This window comes from Prosopis cineraria, unplaced genomic scaffold (genome assembly GCF_029017545.1).
Source record: "Prosopis cineraria cultivar Desert tree isolate PC_DT_omini unplaced genomic scaffold, ASM2901754v1 PC2, whole genome shotgun sequence".
Lineage (NCBI taxonomy): Eukaryota > Viridiplantae > Streptophyta > Magnoliopsida > Fabales > Fabaceae > Prosopis > Prosopis cineraria.
The window spans coordinates 33,567,189-33,584,802 of record NW_026555333.1 but is presented as its reverse complement, the minus strand read 5'-3'; the positions used below and the strand labels follow the sequence as shown (position 1 = coordinate 33,584,802).

The following is a 17,614-nucleotide window of genomic DNA, read 5'->3' as shown; positions in this document are numbered from 1 at the left end:
AGAACATGGATTGCACCCCCTCATGGTGTAGTTTGTAAGAACCAAGAGATCAAACTGTAAGGTCTTCCTTACTAAATCATATTTAACTCTAAATTATGATAATCTATGGTGTAACCCTTAAAGGATTACCAAATTGTAAAAATTCATAAAAAGAAAATTTCTCCAATCCTTTTTGAAAAGAATCCCAAATTCAACATGTCAAATCTCAAACATTATTTAATAATCTCCAATCAGAGTTTTGAAAGTAAAGCAGAAGTTTGAAAATCAATTGGGATCCAAAATAATGAGTTTTAAAACTCAAAAATAAATTTTGTGCAGAAAGTGACACGTGCGCCACGGCTTATAGCATGTGTACTGTGATTTGTTTTTTCTGTGTCATATGTTGCGGTGCATTGCATGAATTTTACAATATTAGTGCTATCATTTAACAATATAGGGAGCAAACTTCTGACACATTTCAAATTTCCTTCTGACATCCAATTGAGGTGGTTTCGATTTCTATAATGAGCTTTCTCCTAACTCTAGCTAATGGCGCCAGTTTCACACTCAAACTCATTTTTCATAAAAAGTTGGACATCAAAACTCATTGTGACCACTTTTTTTACAAAATTTCATAAATGGGTGTCCCAACTCAAACACTCATGCCAATAACTCACACCAACTATCCGGCCACACTTAATGAATTCTCGCGGACTCATGCAACACACCACACACAAATAAAACACACTATATTATAAAATCACCACTCAATCTCAATTTTCACAAAACATTTAGAAGGAGGGAATGCTGCACAAAATTATCAATTTCATTCCAAATCATTCAAAATACGTATGTTTCTACTTGCACAAATAATTTGGCCCTATCCACAAGTTTACAAATAAAACTCACTAACTCAGGGCACAAAATACACAAGTAATATATGAAATCATGCAAGTAGTGCATAAAACATGTCAAATGATCCTAGTTGAAAATTACATCAACAAAGACACATGAAAGTAACAAAAAGAGGCATAAAGAGGATTATTCCACAATCCTAAGCCTCTGTGTTTTTCTCGATTCGGATCCGATGAGCTAGATCTTGAAAATATTGAGAATTGAGAGGTGAGTACAACCACTCAGAATCAAGTTTCACCTAACCCATACAGTTGTATATTAATTGTAAATAAATACAATTAGATAAAAATACAGATATCACGTATAACACTCAGCCACGGTTCACAAAACTAATAATCATGTGACTGAGCTTACTACAACATACTTTATCATATTATTTCACAAAACATAACATAGGGTCGCAAAACTAACAACCATGTGTCCTTAACACATGTCGGACCATAAAACTAACAACCATGTGGTCAGACTTATATACATGATCATATGCCAACCTTATATCCTCTTGTTAGCTCCTATATGAAATTAGTGGTTATCACGTGGCTATGTCCTTTACGGACTAATCTAGCCTTCCACTTATGAGGAGCTATCGGGCCAGGGTTAACTCACTTACTTATTTAATCTGGTTTCCCCCAATACTAACAACCACAAGGCGTTATGCCCATAATCTAGCCTTTTCATGAACCGGTGGAGACTAGTTAGGTTCAAATCTCTCGTAAAACAAGTGAGACAGTCTCAAATCAACCATGGGATAAGGGTTACCTCCCAATTCCAATAGTTGGTGCTAAGGCTAGTTTTTGATTCCAACGATCACTGCTAATACCACGTGAATTTAAATCAATCTACTCTTCTCCCTAGGTGAACTCCCGCCAATAATTATGCTATGCACATTTCTCACATAATATGCATTTTAATGATTAATTCATAGTACATGAACTCACATAAATTGAAATACTCCACAAACTCAACACATAATACATCACAATTTTCTACCCATAATAACAAATTACAATCAATTTCGTAAGACACAAAGGGTGGCATAAATCAAGATTATATTTCCAAAACCATTTCACAAGTCAAACACATTGCCAATATGTATCATTGATTTGAATTATAAATCACATTTCACAAAACACAATTAACATTCAACTATAAAGATTAAGTTTCTCCCGATTACCTCAAACCTTTAAGAGGTCAAAGGTTTACCCCTCACAATACTAACTTCCTAAAGCTTTAACAAGCTTTAATAGTGACAAAATAAACCACTCTAAAATCATACCATAAAAGTATCATCATTCTCTCAATCTTAAAAATTTATCAACACATAACTCCACACACTCTATTTGATCAATCCATAGTCACTACTCATTCATATCCAATGGGTTTATTAGGTTCCATTAATGCACATTATCATTAATAAACCACAAATCATCATTAATGCACATAAACCTCTACTAACCATCATATTTATATCAATTTTTTGATATTAAATGCTTTCACGGACCAATCACTTTCAAAATCATTAATGTGATGTTCCAATACCTTAAACAACTTTCATTATACTCATTCTAACCAATGGAATCAGACCCATACCTCTATAGACCAAAAATCCATCTTTCAACTCAAACCCTACAATGACTCATCATAAATGAGGGAGAGAAAGGAAGAATAAGGTTTAGGTTACTTACCTTGGGTGTTTAAGAGCTTCAATTTAGCCTCAATGTGATCCCACAATGTGCCCTAGCAGAGAAAAAGTAGAACTCTTCGTTTTCTTCCTTTCCTCTCTTATGTTTCCTCGCGCAGACACGAACTAGATATATCTAATTTTTGGTCGTGTACCACAGCGCACGCTGCCCTCCGCCATGGTGTATGGAATAGAGGAACTCATTGCATTCAAATTCATCTCTGTGTGCCGTGGTGGACTAACCACATGTCACGATATGTGGGACAAAAGACAATTCTTCACTTTTTCTTTCTCTTTCCTTGCCTGAGTGGCCCATCATCGATTCGGATCCACTTCTAGGCTAAAATCACAACAATTACGCTAAGTTAAGCTCCTCTGGCCACACACCTCATTAACTTACTAATCACCCTCATTAGGTTAATAAATCAGGATTAAATTTTTTTAAATGTTACATAGTTCGTATTGATGTAGATAGAGATGTGTAGAGAAAACAAGCAACTTGCGGTGGAGTTCTTTGCAATGATCAAAGCAATTGAATTATGGATTTTCAACAAGATTTGTGATGCTGCTTAGTCACTGAGGCTGAACTCAATGCAATAAAATCTGGTTTAATAGTGTCCAGGTTTCTCGGCTTGGCCAAGATTCAGGTTCAATGGAAGCTATAAACTTGATCAGAAGAGATATGCTAGGTATCCATCCTTTAAGAGCCCTACTGATTGATATCCTTGACTTGCTCTTAGGAGATTGGGAGGATGAAGTTTTTCACATTGGACGTAAGAATATAATGTGTGCTGATCTAATGGCAACAAACAGTTTTCATGGCTCGCCTGGTCTTATCCTGCTACCTTCGGTAACTCTTCAATGTTTGGATAGTTTTTTGGCAGACAAGAGTTTGGTATATTTACATCCACCTGAACTTGATCCTAACTAGTTTGTAATTGTCTTTTCCTCAAGCTTTCAGCTTGCCTTTGTTTATTTTTTTATTTTTTTAAAAAAGAACTTTAACGTACAGTAACCATACACGTGATAAACTCGTGATATAGATCATGCTACCTTTACATTTATTCATAATTAATAAACAAAGCATAATTAAATTTTAATTATAATTCGTTTCTTATAAATAGGGCCGAATAGTATTATTTCATCCAGTCATAATTTATGTAAAAAGTGATTAAAACCTCTCTCATCATTCCTTCACCTCTGTTGAATCTTGAACCAAATAGATTGTGAATAAATAAATATAACTCAGATGTTTTTATATTTTTGTTATAATTTCTTATATGAAAGTACGATATATATATGTGTCTGTGTGTATATATAAATATAGAGAGAGAGAAAGACTCTTATAAAATTTTTAAAATTAATTGCATGGTTTTCATACATCAATATTATATGGCTAACCTTTCTACAGTTATTATATTTTTATTAAATTTTTTTAATTGTTATTATCTCTTCAACGCCAAACATCCATGACCATACAACGTCTTTGGGTTTATAACAATTGGTTAAAATTTCTTTTTAAGCTTAATAAATACTTTATTGTCTCAATGATGACTTATAATGTTTTACTCCATTTCAAACCCATTTGTATCCTATATTAGGCCAATTTCATTGTAATGTTATATTGTTATATTATAATTTAATGTGATCTCCAATTTTTATTTTCAACTCATCTGTTCTGGCTATAGCTTGCTCTTCTTATTAAATTTGCAGTGCATATATTCTAATCTTATTCTTATTTTGATGAAAATCTTTCAGTTTCAAAGTTTGTTTCCATCTCATCAACTATGATAATATCATTTGTTAAAAAAAAAAAAAGACAAATAGAGCTTCTAAACTATATCTTATGCTAAGAAACAAATGGATTATCTAATTAAATTATAAGTCTCATTTTTTTAACATGTCCTCAGCCATCTTTTAACATAAACTTATAATAGGAAGAATTTTGGTTAAGGACTATAGTAGAAACTTAATTTCATATAGGTCCAAAATATTTTAAAATTTCAGTCAGTTTAGGGAAAAAATGCCAAAAGAATTTTGATGGTAAAAAAACTAAAATATCTTTCACTTGTTATGTAGAATTATTAGCTATTAATTTTTTTATTTCACTTGTTAAATTACATATATGAGTTATAAATTATATGAGTTGACATGTTAATAATTATATAAGACTTAATATTTATTATTCAATAGTAGCAACGTCAGTTATTAAATTACTAATTTTACTTGTTAATTATTGCCTAATGTCAGTTGTAAATTATTGACAAATCTTATAATTTACTAACATCAATTATAAATTATTAACAGGTTTTATAATTTATAACTGATATTAGTAAATTAACAAGTAATATTAGTAAATTAACAAGTAAATTTAATAAATTAATAATTAATATTACTAATCATTTGACAAAGAAATGTAATAAAAAAATTAATAACTACTAATTTTATATAATAAGTAAAAAATATTTTTATTTTTTACTATTAAAATTATTTTATTTTTGTTCGATTGAATTGAAATAAAATTTTAAAATTTTTGTAGACTCACATAAAATTAAATATATGAATTTTAACTGAAAATTTTCCTTTACAGTATGGCTCCTAAATTTGGGCCTAAAAATAATACAGGAGCTGGGCCCACTTTTATGTTTGTTGACCACGCTTTGCTTTTGGTGCAATGATCACCTCATGTGCCTTTATATGTCCCATCACACTTATCAGTCACATGCTCGGTTACAGTTTATAACCCACACATATGATGTGTGTTGATTTAAAAATATAGAATATTTTTAATTAAATTTTATTTTATAATAAAAAAATTGATAATAATTTTTTTAAATTATATAAATTATATAATGAAATTTCTAAAAATATCTGTATTAATAAATTTTTAAATAAAAAATATTTTACTCTTATTAAAAATAACAAGCTTCAATTATAATTTTTATTTAAGGAATTATAATTTTTATTTTGTAAATTATAAGAGTTGAAAAAAAATTATAATTTGTCAGATGTAATTTCTGTTATTGAAAAACAAGCTTTAATTATAACTTTTACTTGGAGAATAACAACTTTTGTTTTATAAATTGTAAGAGTTGAATAAAAAATTATAATTTATCAAGTATAATTTCTACTATTAAAAAATAAGTTTTTAAAATAATAAAATTTATTTACAACTTTTATTTAAAGAATCACAACTTTTATTGAAATAATTGTAAAAATTAAACAAAAATTTATAATTTATCAATAAAGATAAAATAATCTTTTTAATTTAAAATTTATTGATAAAAAAGTCTCTAAAAACTTGAGTAGAATTATAGTATTTTAAAGGATCAGATTGTCATTTATATAATTTGAATAGATTTTATTGTCATTTTTCCTTTAATAAATCAGTTAACTATCATTAAATTAATATTATCTTTTTTATTTAACAGAATATTTTACTTAAAAATAAATATAAACTAACTTATTTATTAATGATATTTTATAAAAATTAAATTAATTATATTTTAAAATACTAAAAATGTCCTATATATTATTCAACATTAAGCTCTTAAAACATGTCATACATTTCTAAATGAAGGGAGTGGTATTTAATTAATACTCCCTTCAGCAGCGTATAAGTTATTTTTTTAAAATTTTATTTGATCCAAAATATTAAGCATTGAATAGGTGTCATATATATTTTTTTTAATTACTCCCTTACTTTACTTATTAATTAATGAGGATATTTTTAATAAATTAAATGTTATATTTATTACAATTGAAAAGATTTAAAAAAATTTATAAAAATAAAATTTTAACTAGCTTTTTCTACAAACGTAATTATTTAATAATAACTTACTTTCTCCATTAAAAAATATAAGGTATTTTTAGTCATTCAAGGTGTAATCATTATTTTTTTAAAAGTATCCCCTATTGATAATGACTATATTTATTGTAGGGTGTTTAATATGAATAAATATAAAAAGATGGGGTTGGTTTGAAAGCAGATAATTACTTTATTGAGGGATGAGATTGATTAAAAATATTTTATATTTTTAAATGAAGTGAGTATATTAATGAATAAAAACTCAAGGAATAATTGACCTGATATCATCCTGTTTGAACGTAAAAATACGGAAAGTCCCAAATGAGAAAAACAATCATAATTAGATTTTTGATGATTTTTTTTGAAAAAAAAATTATAAATATTGATTTAAATAGTTGCAAACATGAATATTAATTTTACAAATTGAAATTTTTATTTATATTTTAAATGTCTTGATTTTAATTAAAATCTTGAATTTACAATTATTTTAAATTTTTTGCAACTTCTTTTTTTAAAAAAATTATTAGGGATATCTTGTTCAAGAAACTATCCAATACTAAGTGTATTGTGGGCATCTCTCCGGTGGCCCCCGAAAAGGCCTTGAACAGGGGAAGACATGAAAAATTTTAGTGACAGTTTGAACAAGCATTTGCAGTTGAGGCACAAATGATTGAATTTAATTTTAAAATGGTTGAAGTATATATTTAATTATTTAACTTTATATAATATTTTATTTTAATTCTTTAATTTTATAAAATATTTTTTTAGTTATTTAATCTTTTGTTTTATCAGAAGTCCTTTAACTTTAATATTATTAGTTTTATTTCAGTAAATTTTTATATTAAAATTTTAAATATTAACACAATATTCTCAGATGTTGATATATTAAGTTTAATTTGTTTAAAATAATAATAATTGATACAAAAAATAATTATTTAAAACTAACAATAATAGAATTAAAGAACTAAAAATATAATTTAAAAATTAAAAGATCAAATTAAAATTTTATATAAAATTAAATAATTAAAATTATATTTTAACCTTTAAAAAAAGTGAGAGAAAGTATTTTTATTGTCATGAAAATGACTATCATTAAAAGAAATTTAAAAAGTTTCTCATGTATGGGACTAGGAAAGAGTATTTGATCCCCGTTTCCGTTTGGTACCATATGACCGCTAAACTTGAGGTCAAGTTTGTTTGTTTGTCTGTCTGTCTGTTTGTTTTGTTTTTGTTTTTTTTTTTTTTAGCTTTTTGTTTTTAGCCTTTTGGTTTTTTTTTTTTTTTGGGTTTTGACCTCTCTTGGTAAACAGATCCTGGATCTTTATAGTAAGCCTTCATGCTCCATTTCAAGAATTTCTCCATTTGGAACTTTTTATAAGAAATAAATCTATAATTACGCATTATATTGACTTGTACATTTATTAATTTTTTACCTCTTGTTAATAATTGAGAGAAATTAAGTTAATATTATTAAATACATAATTACCCTGCCAAACAATCAATATAAACATTTTTAGGGGAAAAAAGTGAAATATCAAACCTGCTTATTAATCTTGATTAATTTCTTGTTCAATGTGAAATGATTGTTTACTTTTTAAAAAATAAAAAGCTCTAAAAGTACTCTCTCTAGTTCAAAATATAGGACATTTTCTATCAATTAGTATTGATATAAAATGTAAGACACCTTGCAAGAAGTCAATTAAATTCAATTATTCTTTTTTTGTCTACAGACGCGTTTATTAATTGTATTGAATAGAGACATTATGTGAGGAAGAAATTAAGTTCAGTTTGTTTTAGCTTATTTCATAACATTTTTTTTTAAATCTATTTTGTGAGTTTTTATTATACTTGTTCAAGCTTTTAAAAATAATCAAAATCTAAAAAAAGTTGATTTCTTGTTATTTTAAGAAGGAAGTTTGAATAGATTTTGAAAATAATCTAATGTGACAGATGAATAAAAGTGTTTTAAAGAAGTGAGATATGCAAAGATATTACAAAAATTTAAAATAATATAATAATATATTATTTTTTAAAAAATAAAGAAGATATTATAAAATTTAAAAATAACTAACTAATAATTACTTTTTTTATTATTTTAATCAAATATAAAAATAATGTTGTTTTGTATAAAATCTTTATAAAATAAATCTCTTCCTATAAAATCTCTAAACTATTTAAATATTATTTATTTGTTAATTTTAAATAAACGGGCACTAAATATAATTAAGATAGGATGTTTTTAATTGGTGGGTAATCTTTAAAAAAATAATAATTTTTACTATTTTAATAACAAATCACTTTTAACAATTTTTTTATATTTAAATAAAAAATTGAAAAAGCAATGTTTTATACTATATTTTATTAAATATGAGAGAGCAATATATGAAAAAGTAAGCCTAGCATGACAGAAGAGTCTCAATCTATCGATGGGTTTATCTCCTTCCTTTGTAAGATTGTCATGCTGTTACACAGAATCATGTCCTCTCAGTAAGCTAAGCACAGAGTCATATGAGAGGCCGAAACCTAGAAACTAACTGATGAGAGCCAATCACACGGCGAGGCAGTATTGACACATGGGGTGAGTTGTTTTGTAGTCACCATCCAAGAGATTGAGTGGATTGTGGCACCGTAAATTTTTTTTAGTGTAGGACCCAAATATAAAAAATGTGATTGGACCGATCAAAATATTAGTTTAAAATTAATAAGAATAACATATTTATAAATTCTTACAATTTTTTTAATTTTAAATTAGGTTCTTATAATTTATTTTATTTTAATTAAATTTTTATAGTTTATTGATTAAATTTTTTAATTTTTAAAATTAAAATCCTTATATTTTTTTAAAAAAACAAAATTAAAAACTTTTATATAATTAGATTGTCTTCTAAATATTTTTTATATATGTAAAATTTTCATAAAAAATTATAATAAAAATAAAAAAAGTGGATTAAATCAAATTTTTTTTCAATTTTGGTTAAAATTATTAAATTAAATTTTTTGCTAACTCTAAGAGTATTTTTATTTTGTAAAATTTAATAATTTATTATTAATTTTAATTTTTAGGGGCCATTATATATAAAAGATGAAATTGAAAGGACTTGATTTAAAAAATAAATTATAAGAATCTAATTTAAAATTAAGTGAAATTATAAAAATATATAAATATATATTTTTAAGTTAATAATTAAAATTATAATTGAATTGCAATCAAATTAAAGGTAAACAAAATATTGTATTAAAATAGTTAAAATATTAATTCAATAATTTACTGAGTCCAGGACTATACTGATTTGAATTTTCATACTTGATGTACCTGTAGCCTGTAGGGCACATTGATTGGGGGACACCGCAGAACGTGAATCTGTCAAAACTTAAAATTTGAAACTTTGAATTCAATATTCATATCCGCAACAGGATGCATCACTTTCGCAGGATTGACCACCAGCTCCTACTTTCTCTTCTCTTTGACCATTCTCTATCCTTTCTCGCCAATTACTTCATTTCACTCACTTCAATTCCCTCCAATTATTCACAAACTACCTTTCTTTTTCTTGTTTTGCTTTTTTGGGACTCCGTGTTTCCACCTTGTTTCTTCATATTTAATACTGGATTAAGGTGTAAAAACATTTATTAAAAACATTTTTTTTCAAGAGGTATTAGTATCCTTAAGTCTACAATATCACATAGATATCCATTAACTTTATAAAAAAAACTAATATTTTTTACTCTATTAAAATAGTTTAACATTGACCATTAAATTTCATATATTAAAAAATGTTGACATCTTTTATAAAATTAATAAATATATATATATATATATATTATTGATTTAAAAATATCATAACTTCTTAGTAGAAAAAAAAATTCTAGGTATTTTATGTTTAACCTTTTAATATATCTCCTGGGATTAAAATTTGTTATCTGTAGATATAAGAAATTAATATTTGGTTCTCTTAACAAGGCATCACAATGTAGGAAAAATAAAAAATTTAACTAAATTTTTAAATTTTAACTCAGCACAATATAATCTTTATAGTTTTAATCATATAAAATGAAAGATTAATCCCTAAGTTTCAAAAAACAACCCTTTTCCTTGTATCAAGTCAATATATTACTGTATAAGAAACAAAAAGGAAGAACATGAAGGAAATCTGAATTCACTGTTAATAGAATTCAACCATTTTTCTCGTATTATACATGGTTCTTCTACACATTAAAAGCTTCAAACAAGATTAGAAGAATAACTTTGAAAGTACATACTTTTTCTAATTCTATTTATAAGTTACTCATATTATGTTTCATTGGAGTTAAAAAAAACCATAAACATTATTAATATTTAATAAATTTCAATCTCTATCCCCTTAAAAAAATCTAATAAAAACAAAGAGTTTATTTAAATAATTTTTTTAATATTTAATAAAGTCAGCAAGATAAAGATAAATATAGAATATAGTGGAACATTTTATAAATAGAATCAAAATTAATCTTCTCTCCTTACCAGATAAATAGAATTAAAGGAATACACCATAACATACATGTAAATATTAATGACATTAATATTGTTAACATTGAGTCCTGCTGTATTTTTAACATAAAAGACGTCTACCCTAGGCAAGCTAAACTGGAACAACTAAAGAGTCCATTCATATGATCATTTAAGCTAGCGAGGTTTTACAATAAGGATACGGGAAATAATCTATATGCAATATGTAATCATGGCATGTACAACTTATTGCCACATTTGCACCTCCATGCTTCAGGATAATATTCAGCAGTCACCGGAGTTCCGGGAGGCACCGGCACATGAACCGCCCTGCATGGTGTACATTTGCCGCACTTGGAGCTGCAGCGTGGTGGTGATGACCCTGGCCCACCCAGAAACCTCCTTGAAAGCGAAATTTCTCCAAGTTTCTCCTCAGATTTCTTCTGCTCAAAAACAATTATCAGGCAAAAAAAAAAAGAAAAAAGAAAAATTGGCATGCATACACAGTCAACAAGCTTAACGTTCTTATTAACTTTCATTCTAACTGAAAAAGGACAGACAAACCAACCTAGTTCAATAAATGGCTCCCTACAATCATGAGAAAACGTAGAATACTAGTGCAGTGTAGGTAGAGTCCATATGATTCTAAAACACTTCAAAAACACAAACTTCTAATATTACTTTAGAAATTAAAATTTAATTATGAGAAAACTCAGAGAGTACATGTGGAACCACATGTAGGACCACCTCACACGTGTGCTAGCTTATCATGGTGGACTTCATGCATCAACCAAGACTTGCACCTTTATCATACGGATCCGTTTGTAACATATAGATGTGGCTCTAAATAGATTGAAAATTAAGTTTAAAAAATTAGTTAAAAATAATAAAATGATATTATAAATGTTAGTGAATAACAATTATAAATATTGCAGAAGACAAACTCTTTCTCTTATGCCAAATACAAACTAAATTTTCGAATACACAACTACACAAGAAGAACCTTACTTTTGCAAACTAACCCTAGGTTATCAAATGCATTCACTTAAAATTTTCGTAATTTCATTTCTCACCAGTTGGCTAATATTCTTAATCACACTATGTTTTCTTCATCCTCCCCAAGTGTCATGCACCCAGATGAACAAAACCTGTTCAATATTCCATTACAATTTTTTTCACCTTCGCATCCAATTACTGGGGGCTATTATTTTTAACCCCGCAAGATTTTCTTTCTTAATCATTTAACTTCATCATAATTTGATTAAAGTTTCCATTTATTCCTCCATCTCTTCAATAACCAGGACTAGACTCAGATGGATCAAGCAAAGGAAAAGAATGATAACTGAAATAATCCTATAAAGCTGGGAAATTACAGAGCATACCCACTATTCTGTACTAGTAATAAAAACTTCTGATTGGTAAAACAAGCTCTGACTCAGGCTGTACAAATAATAACAGCAACTAACCTGGAAATCTACATCAGGTAACATAGAACACCTCTTAGTATCTACATTAGAGAAGGAATATATGCGAGTTAGACATGAAAATATCTGAGAGTTAAGCGGAACAATATGTGGGGAATTGTGATAGTGGATTTGCATACCCTGACCTGTTATAGCAGAGCTGAAAATTGTGAAATTTGAGAAGATGAAGAAGAAAAAGACACCGAAACGAAGATGGGTTCTGTTCCTCTTCCTCTCCATGAACAAAGAAGAAAGTTCCTTCTGAAACCCTACAGTAGAAATAACTGGGATCGTTTCAGATATATATGACTGACACCCTCTCTCTCTCTCTCTCTCTCTCTCTCTTCCTCCCTCCCTCTCTCCTTCGCTCTCTCACTCTCTCTATTTCTGAGAGTCTCACCCTTTGGAGAAGGGTGTGTGAAGTTATGAACCAATAATAGGGTTTACAATATCCAGGGGGATTGTACCTTGAATGCAGACATTGAGCTAAACAAATACCTAATACTTCATCTCATTTTGTCTCAGGTAAAGTCACTGCAACATACCCTTTTATTTTTCTCTCAATTGCAACGTTAGTTAAAAGAGGGAGGTAGCTAGAGATGAGACAGTAGGCATATAGTGGAAAAGTGAATGGTATGGTACGGCAAATTAAAGAAGGTGTTTTGAACAGTGAAGGAAGAGATAAAAAAAATTTTGAGAGTGAATCTATGAAAGCCATGGCTTCATAAGCTTTTCCATGTTTGGGTCTCGGATTGTCTTGCAGGCTTTCTTCTGTCTTTCAACTATTCCCAAGCCCATATTAACTAAAACTGCCCCAACCCTCTTTTCTCACCCTTTCTCTGTTTTTCCCTGCTTTTTCCCCTTTCTGCATTTTTTTTTTCTTGTCTATGAGATAAAAAAAGCATTTAACCAACTCCCGCCCTTTCAACTGCAATTTCCTTGTTCTTTTTCTACTGTCTTTTCATTAATAATTCGTAATTTTTCAGAAACTGTTAATTTTGTATTACATTATTGCTGCAGTAGTACTATTGTATAAGCTCTGTGTCTTTAAGCATTTGGATGCATTATATCCACTAATCTCACTGCAAAAGGACACAGAAGTAAGATTTTCAAACTAGCCAATATGTTAAAGCCATTTCCAGACTAAAAGAAAATCAACCATACGTGTGGATATTTTTCTTTCTTCCAAACACTGACTTGATACTGTTATTGAAGGATTAAATAATTAGTTAAAAGGCTGGAATTTTTTGGTACTTGCATTAGGGAATCATAATACACTTAATAATTCACATAAATACAAACCTTTGGTTCAATCTGTATACAAACCCTCAACTCTTTGGGAAAATAAAAGCACTTGCACTCTGCTTGAATTTTCAATAGTAGCCTCCACTGATTTTTGTGTCATGTCTTTATGGTAACGAATGATTTAATAAACTTTACTTACTATACCTTTCATTGTCTTTGTTTTTGTCAAACCAGAGATATGTCTAGAAAGAGAGAGAGAGAAGCAAACTTGTGCGATAAGAGAAAGGGAAGCCGTGAGCACTGCTTGAAATGGGTGATTAAAAAGAGTATCAAAGAAGTCAGATTCCGCAGGCAGGGGAATGTGGACAAACTATGTTGTCCAAATAAATAAAGGAATTGGAGTGTTTTTTTTTTTTTGACAGAGGATATATATTCTCTGGCTTTACCCTCATTTCCTATTTATGCATTCACTGCGTAAGACCTTCAAGTTCTTCACTCTTCAACAGCATAACACCAATAATTGATATCAAAGTCTACAACTTTTCCTTATGCGGATGTCCTTATTAGCTGGTTCTGCTTCCCTAAACTGTTTTAAGTTGCTAAGATTTCATGGTGAAGAAATAACACAATGTTGCAAATCTGTTTCCAATATATAAAAAATGAGTAGTAGCAACACCTGAACTCATGCTATTGTAGTTGCAGGATGAAATCTCTTTGCTGTCATTTGAAAAATATTATTTGGCAGCCTTACCATTTTGCTCACAACTATGCAGAGATCACATGCAGTGCTGTTCTCTTCCTTGAAATTCAAAGGCTGCTTTAGAAAATGAGGGCCCAATGTTGTGCTTCTCATTTGTCAGCAACAAATGAGTAATGACCCATATCATTCGCTTATTCACATTTAATCTACATTTTCATGTGTTCATTTTCCTGCCAAAACAGGAAATCCAGTACTAATGGAAAACTTAAATACTCCTTACTTTAATGGATTTAACAGTATTCTCAAACATATTCACTAAACAGCACTAACTTGTTTTCATCTCAAGCCATGCTGTGAATCATGAGAGGGAAGGACGCTGTGAGCTTTAGTTTGAGATGTTCCTGTTGCAATTTTTGACAATATTAGATGTGGAAAGGGTCTATGAAACTCCTCATAATGAAAAGAAAAAAAAAAATCCAATTTCAAATATGAAAGTTACTTCAGGTTTAGAGTTTCAGTTTTTACATGGAGAGTCAATTTATATGGGCATCCCATATAAATTGACTCTCCATGTAAAAACTGAAACTCTAAACCAATTCCCAGAAGCAGTAAATGATGGTAATTACATAATTACTGTCGTTATATTGTACATGTCATTAATTAAATTATTTACTTTATATAGGGTTACATGAATAAACTTGGATAATGACACCATAACTTCAACAGGTATGCTATTACTGAGAACAAGCATTGTGTGGATCAAGTTAATGATAAATGACCAATTCTGGTGAAATGATGATGTTACGACAAAACACAGTAAATGACCTTTATTTAAAACCATACGTATGCCACAACTAGTGATGACTAAAAGTTAAAAAATTGAGAACCATTCCCTTTATCCGATATTATATATGAAAATAAGCCAGTTATTGCCACTAGCTAACTGACCATGTGAAATCCCATCATAAGGACACCAAATTAAATTATAGCCCTTTATTTCTCACTTGATAATTGTATGCACTATTAACATGAACAAATAAAAAAGAAGAAAGTGACTAATAATCATAATATAATTTTTATTTTAAAGATTTAGAAGGTCAACAATCACATTTATGTGATACAGAAAAATTACACACACTGAATTCTTTGAAGTAGAGGGAGAGCCACGTAAGTGAACCTATGCACAGAGAATAGAGGAGGATGTTGATATGTGGAGAAAAGGAAAAGCTCCTGTACCTACCTTAATCAGGCTTGTTCTCATGCTGTTGTTGTCATGCAACGGAAGGTGATTAATTCAAGGACTCTGCCTCTTTCTCTTAACAGCAACAACAATATCTCATTGTGCCCACCACTGTCCTTTGAATTTTTCATTTACACTACAAGCTTCAAATTCATCCCCTCGCCCCCACCATGCTCATTATTCATTTTCAACTTGGAATAAAGCTGACACTTTCTTTCTTTCCTTTTCGTCCTAAATGTGTTTTTAAACATCTCAAAGTGTCGTTCAAAACTATGCATTTTCCTAATCAAGATAAGAAAGGCACGTGGTTTCTCCTTATCATAAATGAACCAGCCTATTCATTTGTTATCTTTACTTGAATGCAGAACACTTTGTTGGCTAATGAGCCAAAGCTTATATATGAAATTCCAAGTGATTCAACTGAGTTCTTTCTCTAAATAAAAGTAAGGAATTTCATGTTTTGATTTCATGCCCTTTCTCTCTCTTGTCCGAAACCTGAATGGATTTTACCTTCAATGAAAATAACATTTTCTCAGACAACAGGTAATCACTACCATCTTACGCATTGTTTGGTAAGCAGAAAACCCTAATCGCGAAATGGGAGCGGTGGGAATACCGATTAGTTTTGTTTGGCAATTGGCACGCCTCTTCAAATCCTGCAAAGATTTCCACTCTCCTTTCATCACTGGAAGAGTTGAATGCTTCATATAAGTTTATGAAAGCTCATGGGATAGACAAAATTTTGGCCGATATTGCCCCTGACTCGCCATTCCTCTGTAGCTACAACATCAGGCCAATAACTGCACCCGAAGTCCCTGGTCGCCTGAGTCATCGTCCACTTGACACCGTCGACCAGATCCGGTGTGATTGCGTTGAAGAACAACGGTGAGTTTGCAAGGATCAGTAGATTATCTCTTGAGATTCTGGCCACTAGATTTTCCGGTGGCGATGAGGATCTGACCACTGTACCTTCTTCATCCCCTCTTCTTTCCGCGATTTAGTCTCTGAAAAATTCTTGTCGGATTTTGTGATGGTGCCGATACTGCATTTGCAATTTTGCACTTGGTAGATTTCAACATTGCTGATGGTAGTTGTAATATCTAGAGCTGTCATTAAGGCTGAGCGCGTCGGGCAGTTTTTTTAAACTCAAAAATAATTAAGGTTGGATCATTATTTAAAAAGAAAATGACAATTTAAACTTAAAAAAGTTAATCTTTTAAGTTTGAGAATGAAAAGTCAACCTTTTTAAACTCTTTTATTATTTTTTTAAAAAATTATAATATAAAAAAATAAAAAATTAAATATATAATTTAAAGAAATAAATATATTAAATGTATTCATTCATCCTTCTTTTATTTATTAAGATTTAGTTGATAATATTAGTTAAGTTTAATTTTTATTAGTATTCACTTTGATATTGCTATTTGATATTAAACCTAAATGTTTTAGTTTTCTTTATTATTGTGATGTAAATTGATTTAAATTTATTTTCTTAAACTTAATTTTATGTATAATAACTTTTTATGATTATATATATATATATATATATTTATAATTTTAAATTAAAAAAATAATTTTAAAAAAATAGAACCGAGGCCCTGAGGGCTGACCCTTTAGTCTTGAAGGCTAAAGCCGAGCCTTATAAAATAAAACCCTGACATATAATCAGATTTATTAAGGCCAGCCCGTTTAGGCTTCAAGGGCCGGCCCTAATTGACAGCTCTAGTAATATCCTTCAAAATTCTCTATAGTCAACTTTGATCCTGATCTTGAACTCTCGACGATTTGGTGTTTTGACTTAAGATGACCTAAAATTTATTATTTTACTTTATTTTAAAATTTATAAAATAAAAATAAATTTGTAGTTTAATTAATATTTTCTAAATATATAATTTTAATTAAAATTTTCTGTTGGAATCTGTCTTCTCTGTCGCTGCTTTAAATCGTTTGCAAGTCATTGGTTCTACTAGTGCTGCAGTTGAGGAATACTGGAAGATTAATTATGAAACTTCTATCAATTCTCCTTCTCAACTGCAATTTAATACTGTCTGCTCTCCCCCTAATGTTGATACTGTTAAGAGAAATTGTGATGGGGCTTTT

General features: G+C 29.2%; 1 protein-coding gene across 9 annotated transcripts; it reads right to left on the bottom strand.

Annotated features, from left to right (window-relative positions):
- Positions 1–10,915: 10,915 nt before the first annotated feature.
- LOC129303665 (EPIDERMAL PATTERNING FACTOR-like protein 6) lies at positions 10,916–16,619 on the bottom strand. Of its 9 annotated transcripts, none has more exons than XM_054943133.1 (5): positions 15,511–16,619; positions 14,605–14,675; positions 14,251–14,527; positions 12,333–12,598; positions 10,916–11,309 (listed from the first exon to the last, which is right to left on the bottom strand). In XM_054943133.1, exons 3-5 carry the CDS (start codon positions 14,258–14,260, stop codon positions 11,097–11,099), a joined length of 489 nt encoding a protein of 162 aa, XP_054799108.1. In that variant the 5' UTR covers positions 14,261–14,527; positions 14,605–14,675; positions 15,511–16,619; the 3' UTR covers positions 10,916–11,096. The 9 variants fall into 9 exon arrangements, 8 of the variants coding, with proteins under 8 accessions (XP_054799108.1, XP_054799106.1, XP_054799107.1 ...); XM_054943131.1 differs by having other exon boundaries at positions 15,515–16,619; XM_054943132.1 differs by having other exon boundaries at positions 14,251–14,504; positions 15,515–16,619.
- Between the last annotated feature and the right edge of the window lie 995 nt (positions 16,620–17,614).

What these genes read in the sequence shown, in the direction of transcription:
- LOC129303665 (XM_054943128.1), bottom strand. Translation starts at nt 16,221, where the DNA reads ATGAAGCATTCAACTCTTCCAGTGATGAAAGGAGAGTGGAAATCTTTG. An exon ending in TTGCCAAACAAAACTAATCG is followed by an intron (nt 12,599 to 16,130) that starts GTATTCCCACCG and finishes TTTCTACTGTAG; the next exon opens with GGTTTCAGAAGGAACTTTCT. An exon ending in TACCTGATGTAGATTTCCAG is followed by an intron (nt 11,310 to 12,332) that starts GTTAGTTGCTGT and finishes GTTTTTGAGCAG; the next exon opens with AAGAAATCTGAGGAGAAACT.